This window comes from Catharus ustulatus, chromosome 6 (genome assembly GCF_009819885.2).
Source record: "Catharus ustulatus isolate bCatUst1 chromosome 6, bCatUst1.pri.v2, whole genome shotgun sequence".
NCBI classification, from domain to species: domain Eukaryota; kingdom Metazoa; phylum Chordata; class Aves; order Passeriformes; family Turdidae; genus Catharus; species Catharus ustulatus.
Genome location: NC_046226.1, coordinates 52,785,941 through 52,805,572, shown reverse-complemented (window position 1 = coordinate 52,805,572; position 19,632 = coordinate 52,785,941). Strand labels below are relative to the sequence as shown.

Below are 19,632 nucleotides of genomic sequence, written 5' to 3'. Positions count from 1 at the left end.
TTCATTCAAGAACTGCAATGTGGTGCTGAGAGAAATACCATAAAACACAGGCCAGTTCTGGGTTTTGTCAGTATTTTGTGTAAACTTTGACAAATGCATGAATATGACAAACAGTAGTGAACTGTGTGACATTTTAGAATAATTTCTAAGGAAAAAAGCATGAAGATAAATTTCTGTACAGTAAAATACCTACTCTGCTGTTACATGTTACATGCTGGAAATGTGTGCCATTGAGAACAAGAACACAAAATAAGGTGTAAACAGAACAACATTTGACAATCTGCATATGTTGTAAAAAATTCTTGCAGCTGCTGACATTCTTTTTCAATATAACAGCCCAGAATTATGACTTAAATTAATTGGCTTTTAGGATGCATGGAAAATGCCATGTAAACACGCTTTAATGAGGATTATTTTTAGTAATTCACTCCCTGTACTCAGTCACAGGGGCAGGCTTTGGTGTCTAGTGATCAACAAAGTATTTAAAAATTGCCTAATTCCTATAGATAAACAAACAAATCCCATACACCCCCCTTTCTCCACCTCTCCCCTAATTCTTGCGCTCTGAAGTCCAAAACTCCACCTGGGAGCTAAGAATTGAAATTGAAAGTGCATGTTTAACAGTCTAAAGTCCCATAATGTTTGCAAATGAACAAATTTATTTGATTTTCTATACAGATTATTTGACTTTTGAGGACAAAAGCAGCTTCTTTTGATTAAGTCCTTCAGTCATTTGAACACCTTGTAAAACCTTTACTTGGAATGTTAATTGATTAAACATCACTTTAGAGGATACAAATCCCTTGTTATACTTAAGTAAATTCCATACAATTGGCATGTAATATTCTTTATCCCTTCCAGGTATATGGAATGAAATATCTTTCTAGATCTTACTCTAACTGTAGTAATAATAATGCACTTAAAATCAACTTGGATATGAGGGTGCCATGATTTTCAGCACTTCTTCTTTAGAAACTTCATATTTTTCCATGTCTGCATTATAATACTCTGTAATATTCTAATTTCCAAATTCAAGATACCTGCATACGAAAACAGCAGACATTGGACCTGATGAATTTAAAATCAGTCCAGCAAACCATAATTAATTATTCCAACCAATTTAATGAGGTATTTTGTAGAGATTTTCATCAGAATCAGGTATGTAACTCCTCTGTTATTGTAAAAGCAGTAGTGAATTTTGGCTGCTTCATCACAGTCACATCTCGTTGCACAGATGGGCTCCAGCAGATGACACAGCAGCATCAAGCTTGTGCACAACTCTCACCCTGTGTATTGATTTAAAAAATGGAAATCCTCATTGTTTGAGTTTCTGTACATAGGAGCAGATTCAAAGAAGGAGAAGGGTGGTAAGTAAGAGGATCTGAAATTTTTAGGAAGTCGTTCACTGGCAGCTCTTGGCAGGCTGTCTCACAGGAATGAACCAAAAGCTACACTCCTAAGTGTCCTTGCAAAACTGTAAAGAACAAGATCGAAAATTTTAGCAGGATAAGGAACAAAATGTGACCATCAACACTAGAATGGTACAGGAAGAGAAGGTAAGGGGTACTGTGGGATTAATGTCAGCTATGATAGTGAAGGTCTACCTGAAAGCTTGAGGATTTTTTTGCTACTTAGAACTGCAGGTGAGAAGGAGGAATGAGAACATGGTCAAATGCATCAGAATATCTACTCATATTTCTTGTTGGGAAGAGACACAGATTAGAAATACTTACCATTTGAGTCATCATTTGTTGTACATGGCTGATAGTTCTTGCTGATACAGTGTGTTTAATTCAGTATATGCACTAAATAATGCCATGCTGTCCAGAAATGATCTGTTGATCTTCAGAATTGTGTTCTGCACTCATTTGGTGATTGCTAGTGTGTTCTCTGGAATTGGAGTCATGCTGGTTTTAGGATGCCAAAGCCATTGCTAATGCTTGAACTTCTCAGTTTTTGTTTTCACTAGCCATTCTTTTTTATCCAGCCTTTGCAATCTGGCTCATCCTGCTGAAAGCTCCAAACATGAATTGTGAGGAAGGAATTTCAAACAGTATGACTATAGTCGGGACTTAGAACTTCACTAATATTTCACTGTACCCCAAGGTACAGAAGTTTTATTAAAACTCTTGTTGCCATTTACTGTGATTACATAGCAGAACTACCCTTACTGCATTTTTTCTTAAAATGTCAATGAAATAAGAGCAAAACAGGTGTTTGGAACAAAACCTTCTGGAAGGAAGATCAGATAGCCTAGGAGAAGATTTGTCAGGGTTTTAAATTGGATTAACTGGCAATCCAAAATCTGGCAAAGAAGGCTTTCTCTGTGGCTAGTTAGCTGGATGTTGCTACTAGCAGTGATTTAGAAGGCTGTGGAACAGAAATGGATTGTACCAAGATTTCCTAGAATTTGTACCAGAGAAAGAATTTTGCTGGAAGGCAATGCTAGTACACTTCTGCTTCTTTGGTCTACACAGCAAGCTCAGGGATGGCTTTTTTCCTCTGGTTGTGTTTGCCCTGCCAAACAGAGAACAGGAATCCAAACATGCCCCTGCACCTAGATGACCAACTAGTATGTTTTGGAGTGGACTTTTTGACTTCTTTAACCAAAGTTGAGGAGTTACTTCATGGAATTCTAACTTTCTTATTTGTTGAATCCGTTTAAAAATCCCAGAGAAAAGTATCAATTCAGCAAGCTTTAAGACTGAAGGATTCTGAGGGTAGTTCCACAACTGCCAGTTCAAAATTGGTTTAGTTTTTCTTCCATTGTCTTTATCTCTTACAAAAAATGCTTCTTGCTTGTTTTCACTTGGATTTTTAGAAAAGCAAATGTTTTGTTAATAACCAAGAAATTAAATTCTTCATAAGAAACAGTTCTCACATCTCCTGTGCATTTGTCATACTTTTATTACTGAACTGCCAAAAAGTGTAAGATTTCAAATAAAATCTGTATTTGTGTGAAAGAGGTGGCTGCTGTCCATGCACTGAAAAGTACAATCAAAGTTTAAAATACTTAACATTAACGTAAATAAAAATATTGCATTTTCTGTGTTTTTCTTTTCCATAGTTTAAATATTTGTATTGGAATATATATTTCATTGACGGATGTTATCTTGGAGGGAGCACTTTACTAAATCAGGCAGGCTTGAAATGTCTGAATCTCTTGGGCTTTTCAGACTTTGTAGTAACATTCTTCCTTGGTCACACAAATTTGAGGTGTTAATCAAGGTAGACACTGCTCTACAACATGCTACTTAATCATGCACAACATATGTCTTTCAGTTTCCCAAATTTGCTTTAAGTATTCTTTTCTATGAACTGTTTGTCCTTTAAATGACTTTATTGTTGGAATTTTTTTCTCCAGAAAAAATGGGATATTTCTGCTAACAGCTCTAGTAACATGATTTTTTTCATGATGTGCAGTGTGCTTAATTCTGGTTGTTGTTACAAGGTTGATTTTTGGCTTGAGCAACTTCTACAACAACTTCCATTAATGCTGTTAAAGCTGCACTACTCTTTGAAACCTAACAGAAGATTTACATTCCAGCCTATTAAGGAGCAGAGAGGTCTGGCAGCAGGGTTGGCAACCAGGGATTTTGGGTTCTGTAGAGTTCACCAGCACAGCTAACACAGTGCGTCATCTGTGCCTGAGCATGGAAAAGCCCTCGTGGATGAATTCAGGAGTCAGAACCTTACAATCAGAATTACCTCAAGAAAACCCACAAAATGCTCCTTGTCATCCTTGAAATTCTGCAGCTATTGCAGGTCATCCCAGAAATATCCTCTTCCAGCAGCTGACACTTGTTTCGTGGATCCAGGAATGGAGCTGCAGCAGCAAAGCTGATCCAAGAAAACTTCTTGCAGGAGCAGCTGGTCGGTGTCGTCCGTGTTGTCCTTCAGTGCAGCTGTGCACAGCTTCTGGTGCCCCTGCCAAAAGTGTAGCAAAGCTTTGCAGTGCTAACAAGGTTGGCTTGAAAAGCCCAAAGCTGTCCTGCAGCAAGATGTCAAATACATATTGAAAAGAGACCCCATTTTGGGCAGGTGGTGGAAAATGCCTCTGCCAGAGGCATTGCTACAGCCAGGCAAACCTGGGCTTGGGTTCCCAGGAGCACCTGCCAGAACCCTGTGGATGCACTGGATATAGATATAGGTATGGATGATATAGATATAAAATTGGCATCAGCTTTCTTGCCAATAATTTCTGTCTGTGCTGGTTGAGCACACTGTTTTCTCTTTATATATATATTTAGGCTTTTTGGGATTCTTTCAGTTGTGCACTGTCCTGCTAGCTTCAGTCTCTTGGTTAAGATCCATGTATTTTCTAATTGTGTTGTTCTTTTGCCCTTGCTGGAACTCTTTGTGAGACTAATGTTTTAGGATTTTTGACTTGGTTTGACATACATAGCTGTCTGATTGTAGTTCGTGTTTCCACATGAAGTTACCCTTGTACAGAACTTTGTCTTTGGGAGGCTCAGGAGGCTCTTTCAGTCTGTGTCTGCCAGGCTGTGATGCCAGTCAACAGCAGTCCCAAATTGGATGTCAGTCAGAAATGTCATGAAGATACATTTCATGCTATTTTCCATGTTGTTGACAGTGTCAGACCCCGAAAACAGGATTGAGAACCACCTGCCTGTTAAACCTTGAGCCTGCCAGTGCAGTCACTTTTCCACTCTTCCATCCAGACTTTCTCTCCCAACTTGCCCCCAAGGGCACCAAAGGAGCATGGAGAAGACAGGCTGCTCTTTCATCAGATGCAGAGCTCAGTATTTCATTGAAGAATGTGACCCAGTTTTCTTTGGTCAGCTGGTGTTTTGTGTTCTAAATCACTTTTGTGTTTTTCCTGTGTCTGAAAATGCTCTCTGTGAGGACTTGCTCCCTTCTATCCAGCCCATAGCTCCCCCAAACCTGTTCCTTGCCACCTTTGAATTGTTACTGTGAATTGTTATGGAAGATTTTATTTCTGGTTCCCCAGAAAATCAGTTGGCAACGGATGGAATCTCCCAAGGGGAAAACCTTGGGGATTAGAAGTTCTCTTTCCGAAGATGATGTCATTGAGGGTTCTTAGCATAAATAAGAAATTATTTTGCTATCATGTGCTATTCAGTGGAAAATTTTTAGTGAGCCCTACTTCCAAGTTACATTTCATCAGACACTGTTCAGTTTCTCCATAGTGAACTAGACCCAAAATCTTTTGGTAACTGATTTGAGCTGAGCATCAGCTCATTACGTGACAGAAGATGGATGTAAAATTCCACTTCTATCCAAATGTTATCCTTCTAAAGTGAAAAAACTGATTTTTCAGTGAATCACTTTACATACCCCTATAAATCTGATTTTTTTTTTTTTAGGAGTTCATTCCTGTTAAGTAGTAAAAATTGTATAGAATGTGCACTGATGATGTGATGCATTTTTATTAAAAGTATGTGAAATTGGAAAATCACATGCAACTTAGAAAAGAGCAGTAAAATTAAGTTAAGCAAGGTGAATGACTTTATGACTTTGCTTTAAAATTTAGGAGGAGAGATGCTGCTGGGAGTAAGGATGTGCCCTGTGTACTTGTGAACTGCTTTGTTAATATGTAACTGGACTACACTGTAATATGGCATCTGTTTTAATGGTTCTTTTAATGTCTGTACAGCATTTCTCTGTTGTTCCTTAACTCAATTAAACAGGCTGGCTGTACAGCACTTTGCAGAGTACCCTATGTTAATGTTTTGCAGTGACTGCAGAAGTGTTTTGGTCTACCAGGGCTCTAGGAGTACACTGCAGTTCCTAGATGAATTATGAATTAATCACCCCCTCCAACTGAGCAACTAATGGATATTGATCACTTTTTTGTCATGAGTTGCAATGTATTCTATCATTGGAGTGTTGTTTGTCAAAACTTCTTACAAATTGCTGTGCAGGACCTTGTATCACAGCTGGTGTAGTTTAAGGTTTGGACAGAGTCACAGTGAATGAAGCCCTGCTGTGAAATAAAAGTCAAAAGGCATCTTGGCATCCCAACCATTTCCTTGGGAGAAGATTACAGCCTGAGTATGTTGAACTTTATTGCCATGGGCCTCATGACAGTATTCAGAAACATGCATGGCATTTCTGTTAAAGAAACTCAGATGTGCTGAGACGCGAGGGATGGCATTCTTGTTTTTATCAGTATCTTGCAAAAAAAGTTCAATGTTTTTAGGCTTCTGGGCTCCAGGAAAAATACAGTGACAAATGTATAATTTATGCACATAAAAATTGAGGTTCCTGATCTCCTAAATGTAATTTGTAAGGAGGAGGAGGAGGAAATGACTAACCTCAAGCCTAGACGGAAACGAAGTATTGAGAAAGCGTGGGGGTGGGGGGGGCTTGACAGCTCTTCCTTGAGTGAAATGTTGTTTCTTATTTTCACTTGCTGTGAGATCAGGAGTAGGATGGGGCTGCACAGTGAAAATCTGTTGCATTTGCTAGCTTGTGAATGTGTGGCATAAGCTTAAAAACTTTAAAATCATTGAATACTATGTGCTTGTGTAATTGCAACTAAACTGCCTTGGTTGAATTCTGTTCCTTATACCACTATGCTTCAAGGGCAGGCAAACAGGAGAATTCAGGGCCAGTTGAAGAAAAGCATGAAGTTCCTCAGAAAGTAAAATACCTCTAAAATAAAACTGGATCTCCTGCCTGGAATGGCAGCTCTACAATATCTTGTATCCTGTTGCTGACAGGATAAGTTCCTTAATGAAATGGTCATTGCAAAGGCTTCAAATCAGGCAGAAGGATCACAAAGTCAAATCAGTGAGGATTCTCTTGGGTTGGATGCTGTTCCTTTGTCTTCTGCACTGGCATCACTCTGTGGTGGCACAGAGGGTGAAGGAGCTGTGACATGTGGCAGAATTCAGAGCGCAGGTCAAGTCTGTGATCTGGACTTCGTGTTCAGTTACTGCTATCAGACCAGGTAGCAGCATGAGAAACTGCTATTCAAAAGCCCAGAGATCTGATCGATGTTAAACCTGGAAAGCACAGAAAGTAAGAGTCGACTTGGTTTTATTAACTGTGCATCCCTGCAGCAGTTTAGGCAGAACAAAAATAAAATTAAAAGCTTGTGTTAATGAGAGGCACATAAAACACGTTAGGGTCATTTATGAAGGAAGAGTTGGTTTTTGTGAATTAATGCTTTTGAAAAACTCTTTATATTCTTATCAAGACAAGAAGTTTTAAAAATAGTTTTTTAAGGCAGTGTCTCCCAAGTTTTGAGTTTGTTCTTGTAGTTTCTGTCAAAAAATAAGGCAACAGGTAGTCAGCTCTATGGACTTGCTCAGTAAGTCTACTTTTCATCCTGTTTCTCAAGTTCCAGGAGAGTTCCACTTGATAAAATTATAGCTGCTTCAATAAGGTTTGATTTCACCTTTGACAACAAAAAAAAAACGAAAAGTTTGATTCCACTATAAAGCAGAGCAGCATCTGGCATTGATGGTAACTTCACTAGGCAAAGCTCTACACGAATATTAGCAAGGAAATAAATGCACATTAGTTTTCAAAAGTTATTTTGGAAATTCCAAGTAGGACTATATTTTATCAAGATAGCATATAATTACATTAACTATAATCAGATATTGTTAAATTGTCAGTTCATTTACTTGCATTTTTGATTCTGCAAAGATTGAGTATAAAAGACATTGATGGTAACATCAATTTACATAGAATAGGTTTTCTTTGATCAAAACTGTCAATTGTAACAGTTCAATTGCACTAATATTGTATTTGTATATGAATGAATAAAATTTATGCAGCCTATCTAATGAAAATGAAAAACAACCTCATTAATACTAAAATATAGTTATGAATAACTGTGCAGTTCTACTTCTACCTCTATCTCTATTCCTTTTAACAAACAAAGCATTTTTTCCAAGCTAGACTGTTGAATTCTCTTACTGCCTTAGACAAAAGTTGTAGCTTGTGCATTAGGATTGACAGTTCATATTTCCAAAATATAAACTGCATCAATAATAAAAATTCTGTGATTCAGTAAAAAATTCTGTGATTCAGTAAAACCCTGCCCACATAGCACATCTGTAAGAATTAGGATTAAATCCTGACACCAGTGAAGTCATCTGTTGGATTTGTAACTAATGTTTCACCTGTAATTTGTAGCTGATGTTCTGCACATAGTTACACATGCTGACTGAACAGTTCTTGGGTTAGTGCTTTAAAAACACATCTGAAAAGTTTCTGGCTTTTTTTTTTTTTTTTTTTCTGGATTTATTTTGAGCTTAGTCCTGCAGGGTGATGAATGCTCTTTGTATGCCTGAAAATTGACTTCAGTTACTCTCAAGAGGGACAGTGCAGTGATGAGCAGCATTTTTAACAGAGCGTGCACTCATCCTACTGTGCTGCCAGAAAGGTATGGATCAAGTGCTGCCATGTTCAGCTTTTTAGTTTGGATGCATTCACTGCATGCTACGGTGATTTCATGTGATAGTCAGTCCTGTGGGGAATTCCATGTATTTATGGTGTTCCTGAATGTAAGGCAAAATTGGATCCCAAGTTTTTGGTATGCTCGGATTTCTGCAGATTATTAAAAATGTGGTATGTGTTTGAAAAGCTTAGTACCTAAAGCAGAATGGGTTTTAATGCAGGAAGATAACTGTATCAGGTAGCAGTTAATGAGAGAGACTATCAAGATGAAATTAAAAAGAAAATTCCGCCTCAGTGGAATTTCAGTTCCACCTCAATGTTATCTAGATGTTCCATACAAGTCTTCTAGATTTTTATCACGTGACTAAGAGAAAGCAGAAATCCCTAAGTGTAAGTTGTTGTTTAATGCAGAAGGAGGTACAGTAATTTCACGATTATAAGCCCACCATTTTGACTAAAATTTTGGTCCAAACCCGAAGCGCGGCATATAATCAGGTGCGGCTTATATATGGACAAAGAATGAAAAGTTACTGTTTTAGTTTGGAGGACAGGTGTCTGCTGAGAAAGGCAGGAGCTTCTCTTTGAAATGGAGAATGTAAACCCCCTCCCTCCAAATTATTATAATTTTGAAATCAAGGGGCTTTCAGGCAAAGATATGGGAATTAGGAATAACAGTTCTTGTCTAGGGAAATTAAAATAGAAATACAGTACTACAAAGAAACAAACTCCAAACCCTGACAAAGTCAGAGTACAACCTGACACCCTGTCAGGCAGGGTGTTGGCAGCAGTCCCATTAAATGGTGGCTGCATCCTCCTGCAGTGACAGATGTGATTCAGTTGGAGCAGTGCTCCTGTACAAGGTGCAGTTTCCCTCTGGAGGTCCAGTGGTGATGTGGAGAAATCCGGTTTTCCTCTGGAGTCCAGTGGAGAAAGGGGCTCCCTTAGTGTCCCAAAACCTCTGTTTTTATCTTGGTAAGAAATGTTGGGCTCTTCCCCCTGTCTGGAGCAACATCCAATGGGATGCAGTAATTTTATCAGTCCCACAGTGGGACTCAATGGCCATTAGCAGAAAATGACTCGCTGGAGGAAGGATGGGTTGTGAAAAGATAAAGAACAATGCCCTGCCTGGTTTCAATGGATGGCCCATTAGCAGAATATCTCCCATGGAGACAAGGATCACTGCTCCCACCCTCAACAGATGGTGATAGAACAGATACCTTTTATCACACTCTGTATTGTAACGTGTGACTTATAATCAGGTGCGGCTTATGTATGGACAAAGAACGAAAAGTTGCGTCTTATACTCAGTGCGGCTTATAATCGTGAAATTACTGTAATTTCTATGCACTGTCACTTCACTGACTTGGGCTTGCTCTTGTGGGATGTCAGGGAGGGCTTAGCAGCCTTCTTGCAGCTTTATGTCCAGGAGTAGATCAAGGAAGATCTTTTCCTGGGGTGGCTTTTCCCAGCTGTCCATCACTAGGAGCACACTGCAGAGGACATCTCAGCTTCATGATGATGTACAATACCTTGTTTTCCAAGCAAGAATTCCAGGAAGTACCTGTTCTGAAGTCAAGAGTGAGGAGCAGAGATGACTCTCTTCTCCAGCACCAGAAGCTTAAGCCACCTATCAGACTCCCAAAGCCATCAGTGCTCCCCCATATCAACCCCATGTGTCCAACCAAACAGTCAAAGTCTGTAACTTCCAAGCTCTCTGCTCTGCAATCTCATGGCAATATTGAACCACCAAAGTTTTGCTGCATATTTAGACTGGAGTATAAGAGTAATTCACATGCATTGTCAAAGTAAGTGATGTAAGGAAGAACATTCTTCTTTTATTATTCACTTGTCAATTCAGTGCAGCAAAGCTATTTTAAGTGTACATGAATTCCTGTAGCACTTCCAATCTACTACAGAGTTCAGCAACTGTCTGGATATAGGATCAGTATGGCCAGAGCAACATGCCAGGTTTTCACTCAATTAGGCATGGATTCAAAGCACTACTCTGCATATGTCATGGTGCAAGTCTGTGTTTCACTGTCAGAGAACGTTGGTTTTTTTGGTGATTAATATGCTGAAAATAATTTTTGTTCCCCAGATGTGTTTCAATTTCATTTTGTGCAAATTAGGTGGAAAAGCTTTGATTATGTTACGGTATTTGATTTTTGTCTACTTCTGTGGCAGCAGTAAGAGATATTTTTCACAATTGGTAAAGACATTATATATATAAGGCAGCTGGATTGCATCGTTTCAGGAGTCTAAATTAATTGCCTACAACACATAAATGACATTTCCAGTACTTTGGTTTCTCTGTAAAATTGAGAAGCTGAGATTTCATTGCAACACCTCTTTTAACTGTGGCATTCTGTCTTGGAGCTACAAAGCAGGTAAACAGTTAATTAGTTCCACTCGTCTTAAAACAACAGTGTTATAATTTATTCCTAACTGAGATCACTTTGTATTCCTTGTCATATACAGGAGAAGAAAAAAAAAAAAAGATAATACTTCCATACTACAAGTCCATGTACTGCTGACATGGAATATGTGGAGAATTTCATACTTGAAGGAAGGAATGGAAAAATAATCTAATGTGTTGTTTATGTGGTGATGATATATATCTTTGAGACATATGTTAGCTCTTGGAGTATTGAATGCTCTCTAGGTGAAGATACATTGCTCAGTTTTTATAAAGATATTTTTATGTATATTTTGGATAAAAACCCAAACTCTTTCAAATAATTTGAGCTAAGGGATTAAGTAGGTAACCTGAAATTGAGGATGGATTATTTTATACCTGGTTATAAATAATCATGTACAGAAATAAGAGATGTATTTCTTTGAAAGCTGTTGCACATTTCTAAAAATTGGAAAGTCAAATTTTAAGTGGGAAGTGTTCTTGTTAAGTGAAAAAGTACAAAGAATATTTATCATAATAAACTAAAAATACATGTACTAACTTCCAAACGGGGATTAAGGATGTGGATAACAATAGGGAATAATGCAGAAATGGAAAATTGAAAGCAGCTGAGGCTGTGTCCTTTAGCCTTATGCTCTGAGCTAATTTGGGTTTGCTGTATGCATGTTGCAATGCTAAGAGGCGTCATTGAAACATCCATTGAGTTTCTCAGTGTCCATTTTTGTTATTTTTCCTCTACCAGATTGGAAGTGTGTTATGAAGTGTGAGCACTTGCCCAGCTTGTGTTGTCCATGCACAATTAGCATTCCTGCTAATTCCTTTGTGCAGAGTGAGACACATTGAAACCCTCAGTAACTCTGGGCAGAAATAAACCTTCACAGTTGTGAACTTGTTGTGTCCCTTTTCAGAATGCATGTGTAAGCAGTTTTTAAATGCTGCTGTATTTAACTGTAATGGACATTGGTAATCCATTTAGGTGAGTTTGATTAAAGTAATAGAAGGTGAAGGATTTGTTATTGAAAAATCACAAGGGTTGAAATACACTTTAAAATGATGAGAAGCAAAATAGTCTTGTGATGAGTTTTTTTGGTCTATTGTTTTAAACCTGCAGTCCACAGTCACTCTGCAGCCATTTAAGAACAAAGAAGGAGATGGATACAAATAACATCCTAATGATCCTTAACATTATTATTTTTGTAATGTAGATTTCATATTTCTGCTGTCACAATTGGCTGGTGCCAGGTTTTGCTGCTCTGTTTTAGATAACTCTGATATGAGATGAAAACATAAATGTAAAGTCTGGCAGAGGAACACTTGAGATATTTCAATTCTGGCATTTGGTCAGTTGTTACAGTTAATAGGAGTGGTTTGGGTTGCAGGGTGCTCACTGTAACAATGCTGTTAAAAATACTAAAATGAATTGTTCAGCTGGAGATGTTGCTTGTCCATTGATCATCCAGGGGCACAATGGTGGCACATTTGTCTAGCACAATTAGGTGCATTGTTGTGTTCTTTAGTGGTGGCAAAAAGAGCTGCTAAAAAAACACCTGACCACTCTTTTTAAAAGTATCACTTTTAACTCTTGTTGGTTATTTTTTGTTCTGTTTTTTTCCTATGGTCGTAAAAATTCAAGTAGTTTGTTTTTTAAATATTAGGTTACATTCCAATTCTGCTTTCTTTTAAGAGACTTCCGTAATAAAATCACGACTTCCATCAGCACAATTACAAGTTGATTTACTTTGGCATGCCCTTCTCTGCATAGAGAGACGTGAATGACACACTTGACTGTTGAATGAGGCATTCAGAGACTTGAAGAAAATGGGTTTTCATCTTCTTTTAAAGTTAACCTTGTGCCAAACTTTTGTAGAGACTGTGGAGGTGATTATTTCATATTGCATAAATGTCACTTCCTTCACAGAGACATTTGGAAAGGGCATTCTTTGGTCATCACATCACTTCCATTTTAGTCAGGTTTGCTCTTGACCCAAATGGAAGCAAGCTACTTTTTTATTGTTCCCTAAATGAGGAAAACTTACTTTATTATATATGAACTATGTCAGTGAATTTGTATTTAAGACATGTGAATGAGAAATTGGCAGATAAATTTCTAAAGTGGGAAGAATCACAACAATACCTATCTAGGAGTAATCATTTACATAGATAGATAGATATAGATGTAGATGTATATACACACATAAAAATGTGTTGTTTTTACATGATATCAAATGATTAAAGATTATGTTGTGTGTCAGAAGGATGCCAGAGGGACTCCACAAGGCAGAAATGAAATTACAGTGCACAAAATGGTTTTGCTTATTTTCTTCTTTGTTTGCAGGATTGTTCATCTTCAGAAGAATACAGCATTGCTGCAGCCTTGCTGCCCCTGACAACTGCCTTCTACAGGGTAAGTTTCTATTGCAAACCACTGCTATTTAGTATTTTTTTTTACATCACATGCGTTGTTAAAATGGGGAAAGGGAAGACAGGAGATACGTGATGGGTAGGAAAATTCATTCTGAAGTTTATTAATGTCAATGGAAATCATCAAATAGACTGTTATGGAAATTACTTTAGAAGGACATTTATTGATGTAGGGTCATTATGATTGAGATGTACACCCAGAACTAAATGCAGGCTATAAGATGGCTTAGAGAATTGTCACTGAATTCTATTTAGTCACTAAAACAATAGAGAAGAATAATTTCTGATGTTATTATGTAAAAACTATTTATTGCACTACTACTGTGTTTAATTTGGCAAGTTAAACATACACTGGCCAGTATTATACAATGGTCACTGTAGTACAGTGGGCCAATAAAGCACTTGGCCAAAAGTACAAGTCAAGTTTTCAATCTGTGTAGTTGTTAATTTTGGAGGATATTATGAATGGGTTATTTTAACTGTATGTTTGTTTTCAATTTCTTGTTTTGGTTTCTTTTTAAGGGAGAAAGTACGTAATGTTTGACAGTGGCAAAATACAATATGATAGTAAATACAAAAATGTAAATATTGCAAATTTTATAAGTAATTATTTCAGAAGCAGAACTCTTGTGGTAGGACTGTATTTATTTCAGTATCCCAATATATAAGTGTTTTCACCAGTTCTGGGTAGCTCCAGTCCTGCTCTTTAGGATGTACATACCTGAGGAGATAAGTTCAGAATGTGGACTTGGTTTCAATATTAAATAAACTTTGTTTAATGTGAATGTTGTGATACAACCCATTTTGGGAAGTAAGTGCTTAATCATTGGTAATCGGTACACTTGTGATATTGCAAAAACAGTAGTGGCTTTGATAGCTTATCTACACATTAGTAATATAGAAATTGCAAAATGCAAACTCCACCTTTGAGGTGGCCTGTCAGGCATTTATGAGTAGCCAGAGGTAAAATGCAGCTGAATGGAAACCAAGGTTTCTGCCACAAGAAGCTGAGAAATCAGTCAGTCATTTTTAGTTTAGGTTATATATTCTAATTAATTTCTGGGGGGGTTTTAAACTAGAAGTAGATTGTCATGTTGTTTTTAGAATAAAAAATGTCAAACTATACTTGTCAATCATAGAAACCAGAATCATTTGTTGAAGGCAAGAACAATTTGAAAAAGTTAAATGTGTAGAAAATTTCTTGACATTTCTTACTTAAACTAGTACTTAACAATGTGTATGGAGCATGAAGTGACAGGGTTCTTTCCTCTTCTAATTATTTGAACTGTAAACAAGTTTTATTTAAATGTGGTTTTGTTTATAGCTGTACATAATACCCCAGAATTGCTTTTAGGGAAGAGTGTAGAGAGTTTTTTTCATTCTCTTATCTAAGGTAGCATGGTGACATGTTAAATTTTTTATCCCAGCAAATAGACTTTCTCCCATCCTTAGATCCAAGTTTATCTTTCTCTGTTCCCTCTGGATCCTTCAGTGGCAGAACTGTTTCACATTTGCTGCTGCCACAAATAGTTAATTTGGGGGAAGAGCTAATGAGCTATGGAAATTTCCCTCTTCCCTATTTTATTCTTATTACTGCATAAATTCTACATTTTGAAGAAAGTTCTGCTTTCTTTTCTGCTTTTTAGTTTTGTTTATAAGAGTAGCCAAGAGAGTCCACATAGGTCTTTGCCTTGACAGGTGCAGGGAGTATTTTGGGGTGTTGTAGCAGTTTGGTTAGAGTCCTGCCTTGATAAAGTTTGATCAATTAGGCAAAAAGAAAAAGAGAGTAAAAAGAGACTTTTTAATGTAATATCAGGAGTTTTGAAATAAGCTTAAACAAGTTTTAATTTCACCATCAAGCAGAGCAAAAATCTCGATTGAATATAAAATATATTTAAGTAATTTCATCTACACACATGTATTTTTTGGTAAGGGTACCAAGATCTCATACCATTTCTCTCACAGAGAGTCCTCTGAAATCTTTTTTTAATAGCCTGGACTATTTAACTCTAAAAATACACTCAGGAAGCTGTGAGTCCCTGGATGGAAGAAGCATGATGAGTTTTTTAATGTGCCTGACCTGAATTAAAAATTAAAATAACCTGACTATTAACTTGCAAAAGCCAGCTGTTAATGCATAATAGAAAAAGAATTTTGTTTTTCCCAGATCTAATCCTCAGGTTCAGTGATGGTCCCCTTTGGTATGTCCCATTAGATACAAGTCTTTGGCAAAAGTACTTATTTTGGCATAAAACTCTTCATACTAAACACAAACTGACATGCTGTTCAGAACATAAAATTGTTAGACTAGCTTTTGCAGTGATTAGTTAAAATTCAGATTAACAGTTTTAGGTTCAGTCTGAATAAAACACTTTTGAATAAACACTTTTGGGGTTTTTTTGAGTAAAAATTTATACTTTTGGGAGGATTTTTCAGCTTCTTTGGAGGTTTTCAAAATTGTGTCATAGACTAGAGTGAATATGTTCTATCTGGCATGAACCTGTGCTTCAACATGAAAAATTATCTTACCTCTGCCTTAGGATTGTGTTGATGCTTCCCAAGGATGAAGCAGTGCTTGGCAGAGTTCACATGTTTTGTTGGTGTTTCTGTTCTCAGAATACCATGTTTAATGCCAGCAGCCTGTTACATCTCATTTCCCCCACCCCTTTTGAGACTGGAGTGGCCAGGAATAGACAGGAATTGTGCATCTGACAGGGACACAGGGTTCCATTGGTGTCCATTGGTGTCATGGCACAGGCAGTGCTCCAAATCAAGTTATCAGTGACAAAGTCTGCAGTAAATCTAAAAGTGTCGTAGAGTTCTAAGTGTAGATAGAGTTCAGTCCAATGTGATATTTTGCCATCTATGTTTGCTGTAGCGTTATGGTGGGATTTCGTGTCTCTAATTCCTGTTGCTGCCAATGAAGTGGTAAAGTTACACAACATCACAGTGCCTTAATGGAAGGACTGTTGTGTTCATGAAATGTTAGGTTTCATTTTATTTATCTAAGACAAAGCAGAGCACAAATGGAGCAATTACCTGTTCATCCTAAATAATTTATTGTGTTTCACTGAATGTAGTACAGTCACCAATTTGAGGTGCATAAATAATGAAAAGGACGTGGTTTTGTTTGAGTTCAACAGACATGCCAAGAAACTGAACGGTGAAAACTTAGGGTGATGTTGGTAAGATTCTGGAATGGTTGTGTCATGCATTAGCCTTGAGGGATTTCAAAATATTTTTGGTAAAACAGCAGAAAATTTAAAGAAGGGAGCAAGCTGGCATGATGTAACCCATCTTGTCTTAATGCCTTTGCTTATTTAAAAACTAGTCCAGGGTATTTCTACACAGATCCAATTAAAATTACAAGCATCATCGCACTGTGTGCAGCGTGCTAGAGCTCTGGGGATGTCTGGTGAAATTTCAGAATTCTCCCTGAAGTCTGGTGAGTGATCTATTGTGAAACTTGATCAGGCAGGATTTGATCGCACTCTAAGTCAGAGCTGATGGGATTAAAGTCATAGACAGGAAGTCAGCACTGGTTGCATATTTGTGGCCTGGAGTAATAATTGAATTTTTCTAGAAAAAATAGTCCCAATGCTTTTTAAAAATTTTAAATATTGGACACAAGCTGTTAGCAAAATGTGACTCATCAGTGACAGTGGACTTTGGTGTGTACTGTTAATGTCACAAAAACAAACAAATTTTTGCTTCTGGGTTAGAAAAAGGTTTTAGTTTACCGTTAGTAATACCGTTGGAATTTTGTTTAAAATTGAAACAATATAAATAAAATGTATTTATACATGAAGATAAAAGAATTTTTCCATGTTTTCACGGTACGAGTGACCCATGCTTATTTGGTACGTGGCCGCTTCTTGTGTGGATGAAGTAGAAATGTAGTATTCCTTGGTGCTGTGGAGAAGAGATCTTGTTCTGCGTGTGGGAAGGAAGGACAAGAGGAAGGGGACGTATTTTAATTATTGTAATCATGTTTTCCTTGATAAACTCATGGAGGAAGGCAGTGTGACGGTTGCGCAAGCGGCGCTGTCGGGTCCCCAGGGTTTGGATTCCCTGTTTCATTCTGGGTGCCTGCCAAGGTGGCAGGATGTGGTGAGCCCCAGGCTGCGTTTCGGGGGGCTCAGAGTGCAGCCAGCCAAGACCAGTGGCAGGCACCAGTTCCAGCCTGTCCTGGCCACCAGCACAGGGGACAAAGCTGCTCCCCCCAGGCAGAGGCCACCGCTCCGTGTGCCCTCCCTGCGCAGCCAGGCTGATGCTGGACACTCTGAGCAGTCTTTCCTGCATCCACTCCGTGTTCCACACGGTTGTGCTCCCCTCTGAACCTGATTGTGCAGTTACAGGAGCATTTTCTACTCCTTAGGGATCTTCTCCAAAATTTTATGGCTAAAATTTTATGCTTAAACTGCATGTGGTCATCTGAGTTCCCAGCCCTTTCTGAGTATGTTCTACCCCATTGTGTAGCCCACAGTAACACACTTGCAAATTTTTTGTTGTTTGGCATTCAGAAGTGTTTGAATGCATAGTAAAAAGACACTATTCTGAGAGTAAAATTTTTCTCTGTGTGCATTATGAATGGGATTCCACATTTATAGACAAGCATTTCTTTAAATTGCAATATTCAGACCAGTATTTTTCAGAATCACAGGTGTTCAATTTAAATTTCTCAGTAGTTGTTTTTAATGGTTTGATGTATACTTGCAGAGTGCTGATCTAGCTTAGGCAAAAATAACCCAAATACAACAAAATGTCTCACAATTTGAATGTATTACATTCAAATTGACATTTGTCTTTTAGCAAGAGACACTGGAGACTGTTTTAGAATTTTTATGTGACTAAATTATGTAATTCTTGGGAGGGAGAGAGGGAAAAACTGATTTAAATTTTTTTTTTTTTTTTTTAATGCTTCTAAGCCACAAATTTTCAAATAAAATTTCAGCTGGATGCTGATGTGGATTTTTTAGTAGAGCCTGAAGTGGAATGAGAGAAATGAGTCTGCAGCTTTGCAGACTGGAGCTGGCTGAAATCCTTGATATGGCATCATTGGGCTCTTTGTCTGCATGGCTGCCCATTTTTCATTTGTACTCCATGTTCTTGTACCTTGGTTGAGAATGAAATAGAATTATATAAAGTAGGAGACTTTTTCAGAGTTTTTAAAAGAGCAAAATGTGGTGTAAATCATTTAACTTAAAACCTTTGAATATAGTACAGAACATTTATTCAGGTCATCTTAAGAATTATCCTGGCAGTATTTTCATGAGAAAAAGTATTTTAGTCCAGGGGCTTTTTTTATACTCTTCAAGATGAATACAAAATTGTGAGTTGAATTAAATGGAATTAATAAAAATTTGAATTAATAAATTTTAAAAGTAAAAAGTTGATAAAAACTTTTTTAAAGTAAAAAAAAGGTGAAACTGAAAACATTTCATGTTAATGCACCAGTAGAAATAATTTTAATGTTTTTCATAGTGAAATATATATGATGTTTGGCACTGCACAATAATTTTAATCATTATCATGAACCCCCCCCTTCCAAGAGAGACCCAATTCAAGGTTAATTATGTAACAGAAGTCCATCATTTGAAATGTGCTCTTTGTTGTGTAGCAGCAGCTACTAAGTCACAGGGATGATACCCCATGAAAGGCTGAAGTAGAAGACCTGTGATGATGGGTGAAGAGTTGATTGCATTTTTATGTCTTTGTCAGGCAGATTTTGCATTTAGTGTCAGCTGGAATCAGTGGAGTATTGGTCCACCTGTACTGTGGAAAACAGTGGAATAATTTGGTACTAACATTGTCTCTGTTACTTTAAACAATATTGTATTATACAAGTGTTTATTTTAGAATTTGTGTAAGTACCAGGGAATTGCATGAAGCTGTTGGATAATGCAGTTAGCTTAGAAAATCAAAATTAGCAGGTTTTTTTTACATTTAACATGAGTTTTGATTTTTAGCTTCAATTTTTGCACAATTGTGATTGTCCCAAGTAATTCTCGTAATCATCAGCATCCTTTTAGCCATGGAAAGCTTGGAAGACTTTCTGTAATGTCTTAGCTTTCTACACTGCAGTATTGTCATTCTTGCACTTAGTTATTGTACTTCTAAAACTTTCTGTCCTGCTCTGGTGTGCTTGAATTAAAATCACTTCTACTTTAAAATTCTTCACTCTTGAATTGCTGGCTTTAATTTAGGAAACTCCCATCGTGAAAGACTTCCTTTATTGTCTTGGCAAGGAGTTTTGTCTGCTTCCATTAATTTTCTTTCTGTATCTCTATCCTGCCAGTTCTGATACTATCTTAGTCTATGGAAATGTTTTTGTGACTGAAATAGTATTAAGTAACATTATTTTTAGTACTAAAATTGTTTTGTTTATCCATTCTCAG

At 37.3% G+C, this 19,632-nt stretch overlaps 1 protein-coding gene across 6 annotated transcripts in view; it reads left to right on the top strand.

The window, feature by feature from the left end:
• Positions 1-19,632, top strand: part of SBF2 (SET binding factor 2) — a 234,905-nt gene that overhangs the window by 153,937 nt on the left and 61,336 nt on the right. For all 6 annotated transcript variants that reach the window (XM_033062209.2, XM_033062207.2, XM_033062210.2 and 3 more), the window contains exon 17: positions 13,149-13,217. In XM_033062209.2, the coding sequence (XP_032918100.1) occupies positions 13,149-13,217 (69 nt within the window). The remainder of the gene's footprint in view (positions 1-13,148; positions 13,218-19,632) is intronic.